This window comes from Abramis brama (assembly GCF_963993115.1).
Source record: "Abramis brama genome assembly, chromosome: 22".
Classification (NCBI taxonomy): Eukaryota; Metazoa; Chordata; class Actinopteri; order Cypriniformes; family Leuciscidae; genus Abramis; species Abramis brama.
Window position 1 is genome coordinate 32,141,128 of NC_139984.1, and position 25,628 is coordinate 32,166,755.

Sequence of the window (25,628 nt, forward strand, 5' to 3'; positions counted from 1 at the left end):
GCATTATTTTATATGAAAAGGTGAATAATTGTATTTTATTCACAATATATTTTAGTTTGTCTTGTCAATTTTTTTGATTAGATAAAATTGTAATCTGTCATATGGTCATGTTACTATGGGGCATGTTGTCACATTTCACTTCCATTCTTTCGGGGTAAATCAAGAAGAAAAAAAAAATACACCGTATTAATGAAACAACACCACATAATTTAATAATTTGTGAAATTAATGTGGGAAAAAAATGAATTCTCTGAACCCCAGGTGGATTTACACAAACTGAGAAAGTCAGAGAGTGTTAGTTTGTGCCCTGCACTCCTCTATCAGTAATAGAATTGAACATTTGTCTTTATTTACATGAACCAAGAACCTCAACATTTCACAAGTAATTCAATGTTATCAGCTGGAGAGAAGAGAGAGACAATGGCTTCAGAGATTTTTGTAGAAACACTGGAAAGTTTGAAAATTTAGTATTTTGTAGAATTTCACCATATAATATGAAAGCATATTATGTAAAATTTCATAGTAGATTTGAAAAGCAAAGTATTAATGTAAAACAAAAGAAATGTATAGATGTGTAACAAATTAGCCATTTACACGTGTGTATTCAGTATAACACAAATATTTCATTATAATTTTTAAGGGCCTGAATATAAAAAAAAAAAAACATTTTCCGCTTGTTTCACATATTCATTTTCTTAATTGTAAGTAAAAACATGATTGTGGTTAGTGTACATTCTTTTTGTTTTTTATTTACATATTCTAAAAACAGCACATCCATAGTTAATCTTTTGAGATTTTATGTTATTTAGTTCATTTCATCTGACAGGAGTGATGATCAGTGGGTTTGAGTTTTTACCTTCATCATTAAACCCTGGGCGGAAATATGGATAGAGTTTGTCAGTGAAAGTCTGACCAGTGAAAGAGTAGATATGAGATCTGGACTCCACGTCATAAAAAGAGACCAGACCCTCCTCATAATCCACAAACACACCAACCTTCTCAGGTTTCACTCTCAGAGATAAAGAGACAGGTGGACTATCACCAGCTTTATAATGATTCTCATTCCTCAGAATCACAGTCCAGTATCCATTCTTAGGACTCAGTGGGATCGCCTTCTTCCTGTTAATGGATTCTCTGGCCACTCCTAACCTCCACTGAGTCTTTCCCTTCACCTGCACCTCATAGTAAAATCTCCCTGAACTGAATCCCTGCTTTGCCAGAACACACCAACTCTTATCAAATCTCTTTGGGTTTTCTGGGACGTCCTGCCAAATGTCTCCAGCACTGACTTGTTTTCCATCATCAGACAGGATGAGAGATGGATTTGCTGTATCAGGATCCAGAGTCACATCCACTGAGAGAGATCAGACATTATCAATCAACTTCAGAACAAACATTTTCATGTGTACATTATAAACAAAAGTACTGTGAGTGTATCTGTGTCAATCACACTGTACCTGCAAACTGCTGCACAAACTCCAACCCTGTGGACACAGATGACAATATAATGATGAATTATTCATAGCAGTAATTTCAGGTTAACAGTGAGTTTCTCTACTGGCAGCATCATGGAAATGTTGATCGTCCATCAGTTTGTAAAACGAAATGCAGAATGTTATTGCAGTAAATATACGTACGATGGAGGTCTATGAGACAATCATAACAGAGGGTTTAAAAGCAGAAATGTCAAGTTGTATTTTTATTAAAGCTGTAATAATAATTATTCAGTGTAAAAAAGTGTTATTTTTGCTGTCTATATTGTCCTTGTGAAGTGAGGAAACCTTTTAGACAGTTTATTTTATAGTCAGACTTCTGGTTGTGTGTCAGTGACGGGATCTCTGTGCTCTAGGGTTGCCAACTTCAGAAAAGGAAAATAAGGGACAATCGTGGTTCTTTATAAGAGACACTCAACATATGTGTACTGTACCACACAGTGTATGTCATTTCAGTGTCTGCAGTTAAGTGTGTGTATAAAAGGTTCTCAGATATAAACACATTTGTTTTGCTTAACCTATCAATGCACAATTTAATCCTTAAAATAATTTTAACGTCATAGAAATAAATGTCAATTGTTACACACAAACCATCTAAAGCTTTTGTATTATACACTACCGTTCTAAAGTTTGGCATTAGTAATAATTTGTTTTAAAGAAATGAATAGTTTTATTCAGCAAGAATACATGAAATGTATAAAAAGTGACAGTGAAGACATTTTAATGTTACAAAAGCTTTCTATTTCAGATTAATGCTGTTTTTTTTGTTTTCTTTTTTACTTTCTATTCATCAAAGAATCCTGAAAAAAAAATGTACACAACTGTTTTCAACATGGATTTCTCATTACAGTATCTCTGTGAATATCATAATTTGTTTGCAATATAATCTACAAATGCATAAACAGATGTTCTTCCGCATTTTACTCGCATACACATAGTTTGCCGAACAAATTAAACCAACAAACTAAACGCTCTCCTGGTGTCTGCCATTGCTAAGCAATCATGAGCCACATTCTCCATGATGATGAAGTTTCAGCAAAGGATAAATACTTGCATTAGCTCTACTGCTAGATATATTTATGGAGATGAGCAAGCTATGATCAGCTGTTTGTCCATTTTGGCTGAGCTTTCAATGTTGTTACGGAAAGGCCAAAGCTGATCGCTTGGTTCGATGTCACATGACCTGCTTGCGGCATAGACGCGCCTGGGGAAAACGAGCGTCACAACGGCGTTGCTCTCTATGTGAGCGTGCTTGCAGCGCGTCTACATTTAAAATATAAAACTTGAGCGCGCAAAAGACGCAACAAATGTGAAGCCCCTTAGTTAGTGGTTAGATCAGCGTAGCCGTCAATAAACGGGACAAGGGAGGTCACATATGGGACAAATTATTTAGGCCCAATATACAGGACGTCCCGGCTAATATGGGACAGTTGGCAACCCTACTGTGCTCACCGCGTGTGCTTTGTTTGCTCGTTTGAGATCTTAAGTTTGTTTTGAACAGTTCGTTTTCGTTTGATGTGAATTACACTTGCTGGAAACGGTATTTTACCCTGTACTCTGCCATGAATTTCACTCTACTATGATATTATTTTGCCTTACGACATTCGTGCCTGGGAATAGGCCTAACTGATGGACAGACCGAGCTGAACAAGACTAAGAGCTGAACATGACTAAGAGCTGAACATGATTGTGAATTCGGGTCTTGTCCACACTAATACGTTTTCATTTGAAAAACACATCTTTTTCTCTCTGTTTTGGCCTTTCGTCCACACTGAGACCGTGTTTTTAGCAATGAAAATAAAGCTCCAAATTGGATACCTTTGAAAACACAGTTTTCGTGTTGTGGTGTGGACCGTCAAAACGGAGGTATTTGAAAACGATGACGCAAGTTTAGTCATGTGATGCATATTGAACTCAAAGATATTAATATTTATACCAGTATTGTGCCTGTTATGTGCTATTCACTTTCACACAGTTGCTAAAATGTTACTTTGCACACTCTTCATATCACAGTCCTGCAAAGATGACAGAAAATCCACTTGCATTTGCTGTCCTGCGGCAAAACATGAGAGCAGTCGCGTTTTAGACCAAACATATAGGCTAATGGTGAGAAGAATTGCGTGATAACTTGATTGTCTTATTCTGTCTGTATCATCTCAGTGAGCTTTTATAAGGGTTTATGCATGCCCTGCATACAGTCTCCCGTATTTAACACCCATCTCCCGCCCCCGTTTTGTTATTTCTCCCGTGAAACTTTGTATGGCCCAAACCTCGTTATATTAATAATTGCATCACTATATTATTTCAAGGTTGTCCAGTTGCCAGATCTTGTATGAAACGCACACAATCAACACATCATACAAATTTCAACCCATTTGTGAGCTCAACCTGGCAACCTACAACCCAGTTGCGCTGTTGACATCTGCACAGGGAGTAGACGCGGGAAGTTGAATAAGGAGAAGACTCAGTGGTAAATGTTTAACGCAATTAAAGCAGCATCCATTTTTTCTGTCATCCTTTGGCTGGCGTTACATTATATGATGCACTTTTATTTCTACAAATGATTTTAAACCATTCAAGCCAAGACAAATTGACAAAGTTCTCTTTTGGCTTGAAGTTTAACGAACACTAACACACTAACGCAATTATGTCAAAATGTCTGTTTTGTCGAGTATCCTCATAAGAGCAGACTGAGCAGTCTTAAATTAGTTAAATAAAGTCTTGAATGAAGGCAGAGAGTTGTGAGAGAATGAGATGTGTGTGAGATCCACGTCTCTGTCAGCAGCGGCTGGTTTTAAAGGGACAGCAGCCAATAAAGCTTTCTGTCAGTAAAGTTAATCAAAGAACAAAGTTAACAGAGAAACACTCACTGCTCTTGACTAAAGAACTTTTGTAACTTTAATAAGGATTAATCTATATATAATTTAAAATGTATGCAGTGCAAACTGTTTGATAACTTTATTATTTTCATTGTTATGCAGATGATACGCAAATTTATCTGAATAAATTTATTAAAATACTCGCACCTTAGCGCCTCTATTGCAGTGTCTTGAGGAAATTAAGGCCTGGAAGGCACAAAATTTCCTTAGCTTTAGTGAAAATAAAACAGATGTTATGCTGTTTACGCCGGGAGGCACTTATGAATCAATACATTTGGACCTTGGTGAATTGAATCCACCTGTGAAGCCCTATGTAAAAAATGTAGGTGTTATAATGGATTGTGATTTTAAATTGGACAAACAGAATTAAATCTAGTTAAATCTAGTTTTTTTTCCAATTGAAACAACTAATCAAGGTGAAATCTTTCCTGTCTTTTAAAGACTTTTAAAGACTTTAAGTTCATATTTTCATTTCATCTCGTCTGGATTATTGTAATGGCCTCTATATAGGCATTAGTCAGGCCTCTCTCTCCAGACTGCAGCAGCTCGCCTGTTGACGGGTCCATGAAAGCGGGAACACATTACCCCTGTTCTCGCCTCTCTTCACTGATTGCCTGTCCATTTCAGGATTCATTTTAAGATTTTGGTGTTTGTTTTTAAATCTCTTAATGGCTTTGCACCTAAATATCTTTCTGACCTGATCAAGCTGTATGCTCCGCTAAGAGCACTTAGGTCTGCTGATCATTCGCTTTTAGTTGAAGAGCAGGGGTGACCGAGCATTTGCAGCGACGGCTCCCAAGCTCTGGAATAGAGTCCCCTGTACAGTAGACAGGCTCAAACACTTGCTGTTTTTACAACTATCTTAAAAACTTATTTTTATAGTTCGGCATTTGACTCTATGTGAGAGTTGTCTTATTGTTTTATTCTGTGCTGTTGACTGTTTGCATCATTGATATGGGATAGGTGTGCACAGCACTTTGATAAACACTTGCTGTTTTTAAAAAGTGCTTCATAAATAATAATCTGACTTTATAAATAAACTTTGATTTAATTTCCTTATATTTCCTACCTGTTATACAAATATTTAAAATATACTGTCTTTATGTTGTTTCTACATTAATTTGGAGATTAACTGTGAAATTATTACATTATGAAATAAATAAAAACGTACACTTTTATGGCGATTAATAGTGATTAATCAGAAAAAAATGTGTGATTAATCTAGTTAATTTTTGCAATAAATAAAAATAAACATGAATAAGTCTTATTCATGTTTATTTTGATTGAATATTATATATTTGATTATGTTAATATCTGCGCAATCAATGTGTATTTCACCTGCCTCTGCCATCCAGCACCCCCCATAATCCCCATAATAACTACATTATTTAATTACAGAAACTCAAAGATCATCATTCAACCCTGTGCCAACAGGTTTACAACAATACGAGCGACAGAGACGAGCGATCATTTAAATCCATTGGAGGGCTGTGTGTGTTTGCTTACAACAGCTGGGCCACACAATACTGTGTACGGGAGGGAGTGTGCACACCGGACTGTGAGATTTTAACAATTTCTTTAGCCTATTTTATCTCTCAAGGGAGATCGGCAAGATCACGGTCAGATTTCCTAATGTACTCGGACCGAAGGTTGATGCTGCAGGAGAGAGAATAGCGAAGAGCTACAATGATGCACTCGCTCTGCAGGTCAACCTGTTTTAATTCTAAACTAAAACTGAAAAGTTTTATTCATAGATTTTAGCTCAGCTTTTAATTCAATGAAGACACACATTCTCCTGAAAATGTTGATTGATCTCAATATTAATACAGGGTTATTGGTCCACAACGCTGCGTTCTCTGCGTAAAGATATAACTTTAAGTGATTTTATAATAATGTGGTGATCACCAGCACATCACAGATGCTTACAATTAATTTAACACTTTAAAAAAAGTTTGACAAAAACCCTGTATTTGATATTCACATACCAGTTTGATTGAGGTCAGTGTTTCTCTGCTCCAGGTCAGTGTTTCTCTGCTCCAGGTCAGTGTTTCTCCTCTTCAGCTCAGTGTTTCTCTGCTCCAGCTCAGTGTTTCTCTGCTCCAGGTCAGTGTTTCTCTGCTCCAGCTCAGTGTTTCTCTGCTCCAGCTCAGTGTTTCTCTGCTCCAGGTCAGTGTTTCTCTGCTCCAGCTCAGTGTTTCTCTGCTCCAGCTCAGTGTTTCTCTGCTCCAGGTCAGTGTTTCTCCTCTTCAGCTCAGTGTTTCTCTGCTCCAGCTCAGTGTTTCTCTGCTCCAGGTCAGTGTTTCTCCTCTTCAGCTCAGTGTTTTCCTCCATCATCTTCAGCTGATCAGACTGAGATCTCTAAATGGAGGGGATCAGATCAGTGAAGATCTCAACACTGAATTACCCCCAAAAGTTACATTTTAAGCTGGTTTACCTCTAGTTCTAACATCACTCATCAATGCCAAAATGACTGAGATCAAATCAATGAAGACAGGCTTTACTGTTCACAGATGCTGAGCTTGAATTTCAGCAAGGAGCTTCAGTTTTTAATGGTCAAAGAATCAACATAAGAAGAGCCTAAACATTTAATACTACACAGCAAAATCTCCACTGTTGAAATCCTGGTGTTAAGGACTCTTAGAGTAAAGAGTTCAATTTCTGGTGTTGAATTTCAAGGGATTAACACTGCTAGTGTAAACCGCACCCTCTGTACTGGAGTTACTAAATGTACACCAAGAGAGTGTTATTAGTTACATCCGGGACATTTACGCGCTGGGTGCGACGAAACGACCTGAAACTTTTTTCACAGACGCCATTTTCTTTGACTCGCGATACAAGGCATACGAGGAGGGAAAACGCAGATATGAAGTGTTTTATCGCATTTATATATGCATTTTATAACATTTTATTACATTATATTGTTTTATTACAATATGTATGTGCTGTGAACGGCTAAACCGGTCTCAGAAAGGCATTTTTATTGACGCGCGATGTGGAGCAGACCAGGATGAGGTTGCTTTTAAACAGAGAAACGACGAAAGTAAGTGTTTTATCTAATTTACAATATGTATTTTATAACATAATGATTTATAGAGAAATTTAAATGCTCTCCATGCTTAAACGAGCCGAAATCTTTCTCAAAGGCGACATCTTTGATTCAATACGGAGCTGACGACGAGAAGGTTTGCTTGTAACGTTAACAGGGAAAACACCCAAAGTAAGTGTTTTTAACCTAATTTACAACATGTATTTCATGGCATTATAATGTTTTATAACGATATTTATGTGATGTGCGCGCCTAAACCTTTCTCACAGACTAACGTTATGCCCTGCATCTTCTTTGACTCGTGACGCAGTGCAGACGCGGAGTTTGCTTTTAACGGTGAAAACACAGAGTAAGTGTTTTAACTCATTTACAATATGTATTTTATAATGTTATTTTGTTTTATGACAATATTTGTGATGTGCAAATATCATAATGTATTTATCCTCAAACTATCTACTTTCATTTTAAAGGTGCATTAAGCAACTTTCTGAGTTTTTGCAGAACTATGCCACCTCTGGCGGCAAGCGAAACTGCAGCCAGAGATGTGTACGCGTCGCTCATGGACCACACACACACGCACGCTTGCACGAGCACGAGCTATTCATAACCAAAGGAGCATCAGCCGCAAATCTTTTGTTTACAATCATAATGTCTTCAGAGGTAATAAAGTTATAAATCTGCAAGTCATTTTAAATATGTGAAAGGAAAGGCAATTGAGAAAAACGGGGGTCGTAGAAAACTTCGTTTTTTATTTCCATCTATCTCCATGTTGAACTGTGTTATGTGTTTACTGTATCCACTTATGATTGTATTATTATGGAAACACGTTCATGAACAATATAAGTTGTTACTTTGTAAAAGCTCAAAGCTACACAGTCGGTCAAAAAAGTACACTCAATTGTCTCAAGGTAATAAACAATTAAATGGCACTATGACGTTACCATAAAAGCCAAACAGGCTAATCCGCCGAAGATTTGCGGGGGTTTAGCCTGTTTTATTGATCTGCAAAGTAGCATATTCCAATAGCAATACATCCTAATTAAGCAGTAATTTGCTCAAAATTTGCATCTAATTATCTAACTTATATATCAGCCTTCCCTATGTTTACTCTCGTCTTATTCCGACGCCTGTCTGAGTCCAATTTGGCCCTTTTGGTTGCACTAGACAAAAGTTTTCTTTTTTTTATCTTACGTGGAGTTTGCGTTGGTGTTTGAAATGAACTACAAGCAGGTCTCTTACAATCCATCTTCTACGGAGAATGCCGGCGAATACACAAACCTGCCAGACATAGCTATGTGAGCATGCCGTGAACGCGCATGACGTCACGCCCAGTCTAAAATTCCGGCCCGAATCCCTCTTATTTATTTTACTTTACAGGATTATAGAGACAATCTCAGTGATCAGAGAAGGGCTCATTCAGCCCATCAGGCAATTGTTTAAGCATGTATGGGTTAGAAAACGGGTATTTTTAACATGAAAAGTTGCTTAATGCACCTTTAACTGAAAAACAATTTTTCTTAGAATGTGTAAGTAATTATTTAAGATTATGTTTATGAAAATGTATTTATCAGATTCAATTTTGGTTGATGTTTGGATATGCTTTCATGTTTAAATGTATTGATTTTGTTATTTGTGTTTGCTAGGAGCATTTCCATGCTGCACCATGAGGCTAACCAGGCTGGGTCTTTAAAGGCTGTACAGACTAGAACCTGGTGAGGGTCAGATTTTACAGATAACATATGAGATAATCATGTGCATAAACATTAAAAAAAAAAAATTATAGCTTTGTTGCTATTTGGTATAACTAGATTTTTGTGTTTCATAACAGTCATTTTGAATTTGTCCAGTCAAATTACTTTACAAAAGTTACTTTTCCTTTTCCTTAAATAAAATGAGTTTTCAAACCAATTGTTTTCATGATTTGACAGGTAGATGTTTTCTTGCTTTTTAACTTTAGACTCTACTAACTGGGAAATCTCTGCCCATCACCTGCCTCCAACATCACAACGCCACAAGAAGGGAACAAAGATTCTTCCGTCAGCTGACTATTTAGAGCGATTTCTTAAGGTGCGTGTCTAAATTTATTCCTAAAGGGTTAGTTCACCTACAAATGGAAATTATGTCATTACTTACCCTCATCTCGTTCCAAACATGTAAGACTTTCTTTCATCTCCACAACACAAATGAGGATATTTTTAATGAAATCTGAGAGGTTCCTGTCCCTCCACTGACAGTCCACGTAACTACCACGTTCAAGCACCAGAAAGGTGTAAAGGTACATCATTAAAGTACTCCATGCGACTCCAGTGGTTTAACATACATTTTATTAAACTATGCAAGTGCTGTGTTTGCAGCAACAAAACATTTACCACTTAATTTATAAAATATTAATTTCCAACATGCGTTCATAAGAACATTACGAGTTGTGCATGTTGTTGATGCGAAAGCAGATGTTGTTAAGTAAGCGTGCATCGAAGATTAATAATTTTTTGTTGTCTTTTCGTGAAAACAAAGCACTCTTGTTGCTTCGTAAAAAAAATTAGGTTAAACCACTGGAGTCACATGGATTACTTATGATTTCCTTTATACCTTTCTGTGGCTTTGGAAGTGATAGTTGAATAGGCTGTCGATGAAGGGACAGAAATCTCTTAGATTTTATAAAAAGTGTTTTCCAAAGATGAGCAAAACTCTTACTGGTTTGAAACATAAGGGTGAATAATCAATGACAGAATTTACATTTTTGGATGAATTAAGTCTTTAATTTACTTGGAAATCAGTAAATTCAAGTCTTAATCTAACCAAAATAGTTTCTTGTTTGAGTCACGAAAGTCTAAGATGGTTGAACTTTTTCCACCATAAACTTGCTGTATTTATAAAACACAAATTGTATTGATTGTAATTGGTCTGGTTTTGTGTTGTCTAGGGAACCAGCACTCCAGGATTTTTCGAGAAAGTTGGATCTGCACAGCCTTTCCTGCTCTGTGAAACAACTATGCACTGAACTTTACTGTTAGCAACTGGACACAACTGATCCACTCATATCCTGCAACTGTTTTTCATCTGTTGAATGTTGTTGCTGTACTGTTGCAAAGTCGAAGGTATTGACTCAACTTCTCTGACACAGGACTTACATTCACTGACATGTACAGGACTTGAAGTATTACAGAGATACAGACCATTTGATGAGCAGCTTTCACATAATTGTGATGACAAATGCCTATATTTTGCCTTCATTTATTTTAAGGTAACCTATGATGTAAAGGGACTTGTTCGTTAATAAAAACTAGTTTGTTAAAATAATTGTTTGCATTTTGCCCTTTTTTAACTTTACATTGAACAGAATTCTACTATGATCCCAGACTAAGGTTGCATTTTAACTTTCTGGATTGTTTTGATGTGCATTCAATGTTATCAATAGGTTAAATACTTTGCTTTTATTTCTGGAAAGATTCCTTTTGTTAAAAAGCATTTAACACTCCCGAAATGTATAAATGACTCCCTCCATTTTGGAGTTAAAATAACACTTTTGAAAGTGTGAAATATACACATTACTCACGGAATACATTTTAACAAAGTGTTCAAATGTACTCCATGAGTAATGTATACATTTCACTTTCAAAAGCATTATATTAACTCCAAAATGGAGGGAGTCATTTATACATTTCGGGAGTGTTAAATTTGACTCAATTTGAGTTAAATGTACACTGGCTTTTTTGCTGTGTACCCTAATAAAGTGTGTTTGTGACATTTTCTGCCATTTGTCTTTAGTAGGATTGGAAGCAGCTCTAGAGGTAGCCTATTGGTATTAACACTCAATAATGTTATTGCTGAACAGTATTTTAACACTTAATGTCGTTGTATTCACACTACACTGGTGTTGGTGTAAAATAAAAAGTATTACTCAACACTGTAATTTAACACTAACACTAGTGTGGTGTAAAAACAACAATGTTAAGTGTTGAATAGTGCTAACTTTTAACAATATACAGTGTTGAATTAACAGACAATTAGTGTTAAAAAATTAACACTTTCAAAAGTGTAAATGTAACACTGTGTAGTGTGGACACATATACACACTTTGCTGGTGTTAAATTTGACACTGTAGGTGTTGATTTAACACTGGGGATTTTGCTGTGTAGTATTTGACAACTGTAAGTCAAGGTTGAGGTAAGGGATGAGGCGAGAAATGAGCTTTTGTTTGTTCCCCGTAGGAGAAAACAGGACCGGTCAGCTTGCCTTGGCAGGACAAGACTCAGTAGCAGGACATGACATGGCTTCAGGGATCAGGACACAAGGAATGTAAGACAACAAACTGTCACAGGACTGAAAACACAAGGAGAATAAATTGGTAGAAAACAATTGGCCGATGAAAACTTGACCCGTGTTCTGCACAAAACACAACAACACATGCGAACAGAATAGCGTATGGCCCAAGTGAACTCGAAACCGCACGCTCACACAACTAGACAGAGCTCATGGAGAATGAGGGAATGCTCATCCCGTGCTCTCACAACAGAAGACAAACACATGGAGCATGAATGTCCAAACCTCGACACAGAACCGAAACAAAACTAGACTGAAGTGTCGGGATCCGAACACTACGCTCCACACACAAAGCAACTCACATGGACAGAAGAGCATTCGGCCCGATCGAACCGCACGCTCACCATGACAAGAGAATAGCAGTGTCAGAGTTCTGTCATCAAAACCAAGAATAAACAGACTAAAGTGACAGAACCCTGACACTGTTTTAATGTTAAACGACCAACAGTAATATCCAGTAATGCAAACTAAAAAAAAAAAAATTATTGAAACTTTTCTTTACGTGATTTATGTAATTCATTGACTGTGAGGAGACTAGAAGCATTTTTCCGTTTTGCATTTTCAACATATTAGGTGTATGAATACGACTGAAATAAAATATTATTTTTAAACATTTTCAAAAAAATCTTTTACTGTTCTTTTTTCTTTCCCGTAAATCCATTTGAATCCTTTATTTATTTATTTTAACCTCCAACCGAACTGCTGAGACCATCACATCATTCTAGAAGCAGCTGAAGACACACTTAACCGCAAGTACCAAACCACTCACTCTTAAACCAATGCACTCTCACACACTCACTTACGCTGGTATACATCAATGCTGCTACCAACAGGACACCCAGACTAACAATCATCCAGTTGGGAATGTAGACGGTCCGAGAAAAAGCAGGGGGACAATCCATGGAGGCTCGGCGAGTCTGCAAAAAGAGGAAGATTCAGTTCAAGCAACACTTCTCGAAGAAAGATCGCAAAGCTTGTGACAAGTTGTGGCTCAAAGTGCAAGAACACAAATGATTCAAATCATTTTTTTCCACTCACTTTTCTCTGCTCTGAGCGCGTGATCTCTTGAATCTTCTTCATTCTGTCCTGGATCATCTACATACAGAGAAAAACACAGACACATTTATCACTGAATTTAGAATTAAATCTTCTGACAAAAGAAAATCTTATTTGAATAATAAATGTTAGACCCCATGAATTAATTTTTTTGTCTCCTGGCTTTTAGTCCATGTCTGTCAGCTTTGAAGGTAACTTATATTGCATTCTCAAAAATTGACAAAATTAACTTTTAGCTGGTTTAGGATGCATTTCACAGTGTGTTTAAAGTGTTTTGTCTGTAACTCGTTACCTTCTTCTCTCGACTCTCCTCCTCTATAGGAACAGTGTTGTGAGTCCTGTGTTCTCCTTCAGTGCAGGACAGACAAACACACGTCTGATCATCTCTGCAGAACAGCTCCAGAGGTCTCTTGTGTTTCTGGCATATATAATCCTCCAGATTTTCCACAGGATTGATGAGTGTGTGTTCCTTTAGACGTGGGACTCTGAGATGAGGCTCCAGATGAGAGTCACAGTAAGAGCTTGGACACGTCAGGCAGGTCTTCACTGCTTTCTGCTTTCTTCCATCACAGAAGTCACAGAACACTTCAGTTTCTTGATTAAGCTTCTTAAAGTGTTGCACAAGCTTTCCGAGTGTTGTATTAATCTTGAGATCAGGTCTTCTGCTGAATTTTTCATTACAGAGTGGACAGAAGCAGATCGGTGAGTTCGGCCAGCACTTTCTCAGGCAGGTTCTGCAGAAGTTGTGTCCACATGGAGTGGTGACTGGATCAGTGAACACTTTCAGACAGATGGAGCACTGGAGCTCCTCATTTAGTGATGGACCACTGGAGGATGCCATGGCTGAAAAAATAAGTAAGTAGTAATAAGATATAATAATATATATAATGTCAATATATCTTCTACATTCCTGAAGAGAGCAATTTTGATAATTATATGTACTGAGTAAATTAGGCTATGGATGTTGCATTTTAAATACCTGTAGAAAAAATCTGAAGAAACTAAATGCAGACACTAAACTAGGGAAGAAACACAGTACAGCAAATGTAACAGGTTTTCACAACAACATTTTAATACAATCATGAGATTTAAAAAAAAAAAAAAAAAAAAAACAGAAAATGAGTGGAACTGTAATTTTTCAAGCAAATAACTTACTAAATAAACATCTGTAACCACCAAGAGTCATTTCTGTTTAATAGAGTTATGGTTTTCATTGAACTTTGTTTATTCTGTCTGCAGTTCAAATACTTCCTGATTTTGATATATGTTGTATGAACACAGACTTTAATTTTACAAACGTTCTTGTACTGCATCATGCTATTAAACTAGTGAACTTACATTTCCATCGCTTACCTGTGAGTAAATGTCAGATTTGATCGTTAATTTCAGGGTTTCGGAAAAGAAATGTTGTTTGAAGAAGCTTCCAGTTCATCTGTTCAGTTTCACTTTCACCGGATCGTGTACCGACAGTCTTTACACACATGCAGTGATGTCATATACTGTAGCTCCGCCCATAATCATAAATATGAAACCGTTCCTAATCCATCCATGATGAGTGAGTAAAAAGTGTAAGACACTTTTAGAATATGTAGTTTTGTTTAGTTCCTTCATTTTATGAAGAGAGCAGTGGCAAATATCAAGTTATCACAGTTTAAACAATTGAAGTTTGTTTAAAAAGACACACTAAACATATGATTCAGTGTAATTTGCCTTGGTTTCCTGGATCGGTAAAACAATAAAACATATAGGCTAAAGGCTTTCTAGTAACTTAGCTAAAAATAAATTATGAAGGTGTGGTAAAAAAATTAAATTAAAATTAAAAAATAGATTGGTAGTTGTTTTTAAAATCAACCCCATAGAGATAAAATGCTGACCGTTGTCTGGCCACTGTACGAGAGCACACACTCACACGTCACGATCCTGAAGCGCGAATCTCAGACATTTAAATTTCATTTTGGCGGTCCGTCTGAAGGAAATCTGATTTTACCCGCCGGCAAAAAAAAAAAAAACACTAAAGAAAGAGCTCACAGGAGGATAAAACATATATCTATAAACATATTTCAAATATGCTAACAGTCGTTGCAGTGCTTGCTTGCTCTGGATGGTGTGTGAGGCTCAGTGTGGATATGAAGAGATGAAGGGTGTTTTCTGGTCCATATTCTGCCAATAGGTGGCGCTAATGCACTGTTTAGTGGTTTAATATCCACTGTAAACGAAACGAAGCAGCAGCAGCTCACTTTTAAGAGGAGTTCACACAGTGCTCACAGATTCAGAAGAAACCAGTAAAAGTTTGAGAAAGCATGTTTAAAATGTAAACCTGTTAAATATAGGTGAGCGCGGGGCACAACGTAACACGCGGCTAGTTGTAACACGCTTGTTTTAAATACTTCCGCACATGCTTGGATGACGAAACTTTGTGTATTTACTAGTTGCCATGAAAAAAAAATCCACCAAAATTTGTATTATTTTGGACGATATCCATAGACATGTATTAGACCATAGCAAAAGTAAATTTCTTACTTAAGTTAATTTTTCATCTCTATTTTTTGTGTTATAAGACAAATAAATACATTTTGTGTTATAAAATAAGACAAATCTGATATTATTTTAATCTCCAAGATGTTATTTAACAGTTGAGATAATTCCTTAATGCTTTGCTAACTAGCAGAAGACACTAGTGTTATGAACCCAGTATGGGTTATATTTGTGGGTTGTGTGTTTTTCTTTGTTTGGTTTACAGGATGGAGTTGGAGTGAGTACGTCATTATTGACTAAGGAGTTACACCTGTGTTGGAGCTGTTGTCGGCAATAAAAGCAGCCCCTTTGGCTCTGACGGGGCGCGCTCTTCCATCCTCGTGCCGTTTGCGTCTTGGATTCTGTTGTTTGTTTGCTTTTCGTCTGGTCTCCGTCTTATTTAATTACTTTTACTTAATAAATGTTATTCTTTTGAGCAAGATCCAACGTGTTGTCTCCTTCTTTGTCGCGGCTCGCGAGCCGGCCGTGACAAATGGGGGCTCGTCCGTCTTTTAATGTTTGAAAATTCCAGTTGTATTTCGACATGATTCAGAAGCGCTTTGTTTTTTTTTTGTTTTTTTTTTGTTTTGTTTTTTGCGTTCGGTTATTTTGTAAAGAAATTGTCGTGTTGATTAACCGAATGTAAAACTGTAAGAGAGATCGTTTGCGCTATTGTTTGGGATGTTTTATACATCGTGATCGTACTTTGAAGGAAATGCGCGTTGGATTTGTTTGTTTTTGACAACGGAATGTGTGGAGCGTTGTATTTGTATCTTTGGCTGTTCTGTGCTTGTTTTTGTAGAAGGTAAGTGAATTTTTTTTTTTTTTTGCAAATCTTTTTGTGGGAGGAATATTTAATATTTGTGTTCCCTGGTTAGGTTTAGCTGCTTGTTCCCTTTTGGAACAAGTGGGTGTAATGTAACTTTTTTATTTTTGTGTGGTGACCGTGAGTAGAGCAGTTGTCTCGGGTGCATATCCGTGGTATGAGTTAGTCGCCAGCGTGCTGGTTACTTTTCTTTGTACCAGCGGGAGTTGGTGCTTAAATACCCCTTACCAGTAGCCACATGAAGATTGCAGGGTTGAGTTAGTTAGAATATTATTTTATAGTTCGGGAGAGGGAACCATTCTATTCCTCCTGCTGAGGTTTTGTAAAACACTCCTATTTTTAACGTGCATTTAAGGTGGAAAGATGTCTAATCTAGTCGAAGAGTTCATTAGTTCTCCTTCTGAAGGTTTACTTGATTTGTGTACAAAAGATCAGTTATTCGAAATTGCGGATCATTATGAAATTGAACTTGGAGATAAGAGGTTAAAGGATAGTACAATTAGGGAGGTACTTAAGACAAGACTAGTTAAAAAGGCCGTATTATTTGAAATGTCAGATACTACCAGTCAAGTTAAACCTCATGTCGGCTCTTTAACTTTTGAACAACAGGAACGATTATTGTTGTTACAGCTTGAACAGGAACGTTTGAAATTGGAAGTAGAGCGTGAGAAAACTAGAAATGAGCAGACTAATGTTGAGCTGCAGAAATACCGTTTGGAGATAATGAGAGAAGGTGGGCTAAGTGGTTCAGCTGATGCTTTACAGGGGGCTTCTCAAGTGTTTGACACTGCTGGAAATTTGAGGTTAATGCCTAAGTTTAACGAGCGAGACCCAGATACCTTTTTTACATTGTTTGAGCGAATAGCGGAGGCAAGAAACTGGCCTAGTAAGGAACGTACACCGCTTTTACAATGTGTGCTCACTGGCAGGGCTCAAGAAGCATATACTGCCCTTTCACTTGCAGACTGTAATGATTACTATACCGTTAAAGCGGCAGTTTTAAAAACTTATGAGTTAGTACCAGAAGCGTACAGACAAAAGTTTAGAACATTGTCTAAGGGTGGAAAGGAGGCTCATGTGGAGTTTGCTAGAGAGCTCACTACTGCATTTAACCGCTGGTGTATGGCATCTGAGGTAACCACGTTTGAAGAGTTGGCTAACTTAATTGTGCTTGAACAGTTTAAGAACTCTGTCCCTGCTCGAATAGCAGCATACATAAATGAGCAGAAAGCTGAAACAACTGCTAAAGCTGCTGAGTTGGCTGATGACTATATTTTAACGCACACGAGTAGTTTTGAGTTTCGGAAAAGGGATGATGTTTTTGAAGATAAAGTAGATCACGTGTCCGGGGATTCATCTCTGATCTGTAATTATTGTCGTGGTAAAGGCCATTGGAAAAATGAGTGCCCTGTGCTCAAAGCTAAGAGTAAAGAAGGAAAGGTTCCCCGTGTTAAACCAGCAGGCCTTGTAGCACCATTGTTAAGCTCTGGTGGCTTGTCTTCTGAAAGATCTCCTACAGCGGTTAACCAGTTAAAAGATGGAGAGTATGCACCTTTTATTACTTACGGGCACGTGTCGCTTGTTGGTAAAGACAAAAGTTCCAGTAACGATACTGAGGGACACGGGGGCTTCGGAGTCCTTTATTTTGCAGGATGTGCTGCCATTTTCCTCTGTGAGTGATACAGAGACAAGTGTTCTTATTAGAGGAATTAGGTTAAATGTCCTGTCTGTCCCATTACATAAAATTATGTTGTCGTCTGAACTTGTGAATGGAGAAGTGGTTATTGGCAGTGGAGGGGGTGGATATAATCCTGGGGAATAATTTGGCTGGGGGTAGGGTTTGGCCTATTGCTTTTTCACCTCCTGTGGTTTCATCTTTTCCCCTTCCAGGTCCTGACGAGAGTAACAAGAACTTTCCACAGGTATTTACTGCTTGTGCTGTAACTCGATCTATGACCTCTGCACAGCCAAGGTTAACATCTGATTCTTTGGGTGGACCAGCATTTTCCTTGCCTGATGACTTTTCTGTTTCTACTTCTGATTTGATCCAGGAGCAGAAACTTGATTCTTCTCTCCATAAATTGTTAGAGAGTGTGATGTCTTCTGATGAAGTTAGGCATGTTGCTCAAGGTTATCTTTTGCAGGATGGAATGTTGGTGAGGAAATGGATTCCTCATGGAAGTGACTTTGCTGGGGATCCTATCATGCAGGTGGTAGTTCCAGAGAAATATCGATCATTGGTGTTGGAGATGTCTCATGATAAACTTGCTGGACATTTAGGGGTAAGAAAGACTTATGACCGAATCCTTCGTCATTTTTTTTGGCCTAAATTGAAGAAGGATGTATCAAAGTATATCAAGACATGTCATACCTGTCAATTAACAGGTAAGCCGAATCAGAAGATCAAACCTGCTCCACTGTTTCCAATTCCTGCGGTTAGTCCACCTTTTGAGCACTTGATTATCGATTGTGTAGGCCCACTGCCTAGATCAAAATCAGGCAGTATTTATTTGCTCACTGTGATGTGTGCATCGACTCGTTACCCTGCGGCCTATCCCCTCCGTACAATCAATGCAAAATCAGTGGTGGAAGCACTGACTCAGTTCATTTCCATTTTTGGCATCCCGAAGATTGTGCAAAGTGATCAGGGTTCTAATTTTACGTCTCATCTGTTTTCACAGGTTTTGAAACTGTTGCACATTAAGCACAATAAAGCTAGTGCTTATCACGCCCAAAGCCAAGGGGCTTTAGAGCGTTTCCATCAGACGCTGAAGTCCCTATTGCGTGCTTATTGTACAGAGCTGGGGGGAGATTGGGAGCAGGGACTACCGTGGTTGATGCTGTCAGCGCGTGAGGTAAGCCAGGAAAGTACTCGTTTTAGTCCCAATGATCTGGTGTTTGGGCATACCGTTACGCATAGTAACGACGCATAGCATAGACATGGAAGACGACACATAGTAACGACAGAGGGAAACGACGCATAGCAACGACGCATAGCATAGACATGGAAGACGACACATTGTAACGACAGAGGGAAACGACGCATAGCATAGACATGGAAGATGACACATAGTAACGACAGAGAAACGACGCATAGCAACGACGCATAGCATAGACATGGAAGACGACACATAGTAACGACAGAGAGAAACGACGCATAGCAACGACGCATAGCATAGACGTGGAAGACGACACATAGTAACGACAGAGGGAAACGACGCATAGCAACGACGCATAGCATAGACATGGAAGACGACACATAGTAACGACAGAGGGAAACGACGCATAGCAACGACGCATAGCATAGACATGGAAGACGACACATAGTAACGACAGAGGGAAACGACGCATAGCAACGACGCATAGCATAGACATGGAAGACGACACATTGTAACGACAGAGGGAAACGACGCATAGCAACGACACATAGCAACGACAGAATGGAAACACATGACACATGCAGCATTTACACGCGACGACACAGTCAAACGACAAGGACAGATGACAGGAGTAAGTTGAGTGGACAAAGACAAAAGTTGAGTCATGTGGGCAATCACGACAGTGAACAGACACATAGACATGGAAGACGACACATAGCATAGACAGACAGACATGGACATAGACAGTGAACAGACACATAGACATGGAAGACGACACATACCATAGACAGACAGACATGGACATAAACAGTGAACAGACACATAGACATGGAAGACGACACATAGCATAGACAGACAGCATGTCGACAGAATTTTGGCACAAATGGAACCTCATACCTGACGTGCCGGCTGATGATGTATTTATTACATCAATAAAACACGAATGCACACTGCACTTGAATGAATACATTTTAGCTTTATTTAATAATATTATCTTTATTAAAAAATAAGACAATAAATGACTTTATTTTTTAAATTTGACTGCATTCTTGTCAATTTATAAATGTTTACTTTTTGATTTATCAATTATAACAGACTGTTTCCCTGTTGGGGAAAAATAACATTATTTTGCTGTTACTTTTTTAAAATTGGTTTTATTATTATTTAACAATTTCTTTTTATTATTTGTAATTTTTATATAAATGTAACTTTTAAAATAAAGGTTTTACAACAACATCACCTTCTTCTGTTATATCTGGGCCTCCATGCTCATCAATTGTACAGTATATGATATTGGTGGAGGGTGGTGGGGGCCCACATCAATATTTTTTTAGGGGGCCCCGAATCCTCTAGCTACGGCCCTGTCTATAAACATATTTCAAATATGCTAACAGTCGCTATAGTGTGCAGTGCTTGTTGCTCGACTGTCCTGCACAGTTCATCTCCAACCCTAATCAAACACACATAATTTTCAAGTGATCCTGACGTGCTCTGAAGACCTTAATTGGTTGCTTCAGGTGTGTTTGATTAGGGATGAACTGTGCAGGACAGTCGATCGCCAGGAGCAGGATTGGACACCCCTGCTCTGGACGGTGTGTGAGGCTCAGTGTGTGTGGAGATGGAGGGTGTTTTCTGGTCCATATACTCCCAATAGGTGGCGCTAATGCACTGTTTTTTAGTGGTTTAATTTTCACTGTAAACGAAACGAAGCAGCAGTGCATATTGGAACTCTACAGGTGTTGGGACAGAGTTCCTCACACGAATGGATGAAAAAGTGTTTTCCAGGCAATCCTGGGTGAAGCGGCTTGTGAGCACAAATTTGTGCCCTTTACTCAACATGTCATGTTGGACCTCCAGGATTGTGGTTGTGGCCATCACCAGTCCTGTCTGAACTGGTTTCCAGCTGCCCTTGGGACCGATCTTCAGGCCCCGAAACAGATGAATGGAGTCGCGGAGGAAGCTGATGGCCTTATTATACTCCTCCATCTTAAAATGACTTAGGGCAGTAACAGCATTGCGTGATGACATGAGGTCAAACCAGTGGTCCACCTTCTCCAAAAACCATGAAGTGGTAAGGTAGGATTTTGGTCTATGCTCCTCTGCCACCATATACATAAATGTCGCCTTGGCTACTGCAGTTCATTGGAACGAAACCGTAGCCAAGCGACATCTAGTGTATATATCTATACCCACCCGCGGGCGGGTATAGATGTATCCACTAGATGTCGCCTTCGCTACTGCAGTTCATTGGGACGAAACCGTAGCCAAGGCGACATCTATGCATATATCTATACCCGCCCGCGCCGTCAGATCATTTGGACGTGTGCTGTTTTCAAGAGATAACAATATAAATACTGTTCGTTTTCTCACACAAACCACTCGTTTCGTGTCTTAGGCCATCAATGTGTACTTATGATGGGGAATTGTTTCATTTGGATGATGGGGAATTGTTTTCATTTGGACTCTGTGCATGCTCTTTGAGCCAGTGACCATAGACCTGCATTATATGACTGACAGACAAGAACGGTTTGACCTAAAAATATCAAAATTGAAACTACTGCGGAAACAAAGACACCTACATCTTGGATGCCCCTGAGGTAAGCTAAAACATATCAAAAATTAATTTCTAAGCGAACTATCCCTTTAAAAGTGCTTTCAAAGTGTCACTGTGCGCTAGAGCGATTAAGTGCACGCACTGAGATGAGAGAGGTATGTATCAACTCGTCTTAGTTAAGGGAATAACATAGTTTAATATGAAAAAACGGTGGAGTATCCCTTTAAATACCTGAATTACCTGAAACTCTGTGTTTGTTTGTCTTTCCCTCGTTTTTTTCCCTTTCTTTCTGCTGACTAATGAACGAATCAAATTGATTAACTGATTCAATTCTCACAATTCAAATATCTTGATGTGACTGCAGATTCTGACTGCAATGTTAATATAAAATAAACGTGATTTATTGTCAGTATTACCAGAACAACGAGAAGCTTCCAGCATTCCTGTCAGACAACGGGCTCCATGGTCTATGAATATCTAAAAATATCTAAAAATGTTACATCCAGTCTGCTTACAGTTTATTATTCTTTAAAATAGTCTCCTTCAGAAGAACAGTTGTTATATAAATTGAAAGTCACTGTGATTCTGTGTTCCTCAGGAGCTGGAAGAGGTTTGAGTGTGTGTGACTGATGGACAGGATTCAGTGGAGCGTCAGAGATCAACTCTCTGAACACACACAGATCCAGAGACACACAGGACTCACTTTACTCTGTTACACTGACGCTCAGGAGAGTGTGTGTGTGTGTGTGTGTGTGTGTGTGTGTGTGTGTGTGACAGTCATGTGGATCCATCGATCAAACCTGCACAGAGTCTCTGGGTTCCGACTGTAACGCTGGAGAACAGCAGATGCTGCAGACGCCACTGAAGATGATGAAGATGAGGAGAGAAACCACAGCTGAGGAAGAACAGAGCGATGATGATGATGATGAGGATTTTATTCCATCAGGTATGTTTCTTCATTTTATTACTTTTTCATAATATTTTACACTTGTAATTACAGAACCTGTAACAAGAAAGATGGTTTAACTTGAGTCAAAGACAACAATTTAAAAAAGCTAAATGTGTTTTTTTTTTTTGTAGCTTCAAAAGTTCTCAGTCCCCTTTTAACATGTGCACTTTTTATTTGTGATAATAATTTTAATCTACAGCAGTTCTGCAAGGGAACTGACTCTGTGTTATTAAGCGCAGATATTTAACAACACATAACGTCTCGGTTACGGATGTAACCCTCGTTCCCTGAGTAGGGAACGGAGACGTTACGTCGGATGACGACGATTGGGGTTTCGCCTAGAAGCCTATCACCTTCGAGTATATAAAACGAGCCAATGGCAATGAAATGCCATGGGTCTGCGGAATTTGCATAGCGTATCTCCGCCCACCGCAGGGGGTATATAAGGAAGTACGCTGCAATATTGCAGATATGTCTTCGCTGAGGAGTCGAGACTGGCCCCAGGTGTTTTTCAGCGATACAGCGGAAGTGGCAGGAAGACGTAACGTCTCCGTTCCCTACTCAGGGAACGAGGGTTACATCCGTAACCGAGACGTTCCCTTTCGTGGTCACTCCGAGTTACGTCGGATGACGACGATTGGGGTTCCAGTCTAATCACGCCACCTCGGCTGTCATCCAGTGCCCTGCGTAAGTCTGAGCTCCCTGTTGTGAGACTAGCACGAACGAAGGAGTCTTACCTAGCACAGGAATACCAAGGTACACTGGGAAGCATATCCCGGAGGAAATATGCAATTATGCCCAACCGTACGGGGGGGACTTGGGAGACACATATGACCCAGAGGGATGCATATGGAGTATCACTGAGGTGTCCAGCCGCAGGTGGAATATTTCAACCCCAGGGGTGGCAAGGTGGCTTGCCAAGGGAAAGACACACGCTCAAAGAGACTTACAGTGGAATACACATGTGGGGGTCGCTAGAGGAGGGACCATGCACATGGAGGCACCTAGTCAAGCGCAAAAGCTGCGTTATGGCATATAGGCATAACTCAGGCGTTGACGTAACCAGTGCTGGAGGAAACTCAGAGCTTATCAGACTCACCTGAGAAGATAATCGCACGTATCCCGTCCGCGGAGAGGAATGGCGAGCAAGCGAAGACACCTGAGCAGAATCTAGTACCGGCTGGTTGAAGCGAGTACATGAGAAGAAACTGGCTCTACTCAGAGATTATAGAATCTCGCGAATGTGTTTGGTGTCGCCCAGCCTGCAGCTCTACAGATGTCTGTTAGCGAGGCGCCATGCGCTAAAGCCCAAGAGGAAGCCACACTACGAGTGGAGTGGACTCTCACATCAAGGGGGCATTGACGACCTTGCTGCTGGTATGCCAAAGCAATGGTATCCACTATCCAGTGAGATAACCTTTGCTTTGAGAGAGCCTTTCCCTTCAGCTTCCCACCATAACAGACAAAGAGCTGGTCTGAGGTCCTAAAACACTGCGTCCTGTCTACGTAAGCACGAAGGGCGCGTACTGGACAGAGCAGTGCCAAGGCTGGGTCTGCCTCCTCCAAGGGCAGCGCTTGCAGGTTCACTACCTGGTCTCGAAAGGGTGTGGTAGGAACCTTGGGCACGTATCCAAGCCGGGGTCTCAGGATCACGTGAGAGTTAGCCGGCCCGAATTCCAGGCACGCTTCGTCAACCGAAAATGCCTGCAGGTCCCCTACCCTCTTGATGGAGGCCAATGCAACCAGGAGCGCTGTCTTCATGGACAGGAACTTAAGCTCTACTGATTGCAAAGGCTCAAATGGAGCACTCTGCAGGGCAGTTAGAACCACTGAGAGGTCCCAAGAGGGTACGAGGGGAGGACGAGGAGGATTCAGTCTTCTCGCTCCCCTCAGGAACCTGACGATCAGGTCGTGCTTTCCCAGAGACTTACCATCGACTGCGTCGTGATGTGCGGCAATGGCGGCAACATACACTTTCAGGGTGGAGGGAGACAGCCTTCGCTCCAACCCTTCTTGCAGGAAGGAAAGCACGACACTGATGGGGCATTTCGTGGGTTCTTGATGTTTAGAAGAACACCAGTTGACGAAGAGGTTCCACTTCAACGCATAGGCATGTCTCGTGGACGATGCTCTAGCGGAAGTGATGGTAGCCACCACCGCTGGTGGTAGGGTACAAACCTGCCTCGTCCCGTCCAGGAGCCACACGTGGAGGTTCCAAAGATCGGGACGAGGGTGCCAAAGGGTGCCCCGTCCCTGAGAAAGAAGGTCCTTCCTCAGAGGAATTGGCCAGGGAGGTGCTGTCGCGAGGAGTACCAGTTCGGAGAACCAGTTCGGAGAACCAGGTCCGGTTGTGCCAATACGGGGCAACCAAAATGACCTGCTCCTCGTCCTCCCTGATCTTGCGCAAGGTCTGCGCAAGGAGGCTCACTGGGGGAAACGCGTACTTGCGTAGGCCCCGCGGCCAGCTGTGCGCCAGTGCATCCGTGCCGAGCGTGCCCTCGGTCAGGGAATAATACAGGTCGCAGTGGGACGAGTCGTGGGAGGCAAACAGGTCTACCTGTGCGTCGCCAAACTGATCCCAAATCAGCTGGACCGTCTGGGGATGGAGTCGCCATTCTCCAGCGAGAGGCCGAACTCGAGACAGCTCGTCGGCCGCCTGGTTCAGGTGTCCCGGGATATAAATGGCTCGAAGCGACCTCAGATGCTTCTGACTCCATATGAGGAGGTGGCGAGCGAGTTGCGACATACGGCGGGAGCGTAGACCACCCTGATGGTTGATGTACGCTACTGTCGCGGTATTGTCTGATCGGACTAGTACGTGCTGACCCCTGAGCAGCGCATGGAAGCGGTGCAGGGCGAGACGTACAGCCAGCAACTCGAGGCAATTGACATGCCAGAGGCGCTGGGGTCCTGTCCAGGAGCCCGCGGCAGCATGACCATTGCACATGGCGCCCCAGCCCGTGGTGGAGGCATCTGTTGATACAACAACATGCCGGGAAACTCGTTCTAGGGGCACTCCGGCCCGTAGAAACTTGAGGTTCGTCCACGGGGTGAAGGTCTGACGGCAGGCTGAAGTCACTGGGACTTGGAGCGTGCCGTGTTGCCATGC

General features: G+C 40.2%; 2 protein-coding genes and 1 long non-coding RNA gene across 4 annotated transcripts in view; 1 reads left to right on the forward strand and 2 right to left on the reverse strand.

Annotated features, from left to right (window-relative positions):
- LOC311072998 (E3 ubiquitin-protein ligase TRIM39-like) overlaps positions 1–25,628 on the reverse strand; it is a 161,064-nt gene that overhangs the window by 90,920 nt on the left and 44,516 nt on the right. The gene's annotated exons all lie outside the window — the stretch shown is intronic.
- Positions 187–14,293, reverse strand: LOC311072942 (E3 ubiquitin-protein ligase TRIM39-like). 2 transcript variants are annotated; one of them, XM_084098316.1, is made up of 8 exons: positions 14,151–14,265; positions 13,777–13,816; positions 13,090–13,640; positions 12,780–12,836; positions 12,545–12,658; positions 6,358–6,730; positions 1,458–1,484; positions 187–1,354 (listed from the first exon to the last, which is right to left on the reverse strand). In XM_084098316.1, exons 3-8 carry the CDS (start codon positions 13,636–13,638, stop codon positions 816–818), a joined length of 1,659 nt encoding a protein of 552 aa, XP_083954442.1. In that variant the 5' UTR covers positions 13,639–13,640; positions 13,777–13,816; positions 14,151–14,265; the 3' UTR covers positions 187–815. The 2 variants fall into 2 exon arrangements, with proteins under 2 accessions (XP_083954442.1, XP_083954441.1); XM_084098315.1 differs by lacking the exon at positions 13,777–13,816 and having other exon boundaries at positions 14,151–14,293.
- LOC311073010 lies at positions 8,974–10,640 on the forward strand. Its single transcript, XR_014604097.1, has 3 exons — positions 8,974–9,130; positions 9,376–9,485; positions 10,342–10,640. It is a non-coding gene; the product is annotated as an uncharacterized lncRNA (long non-coding RNA).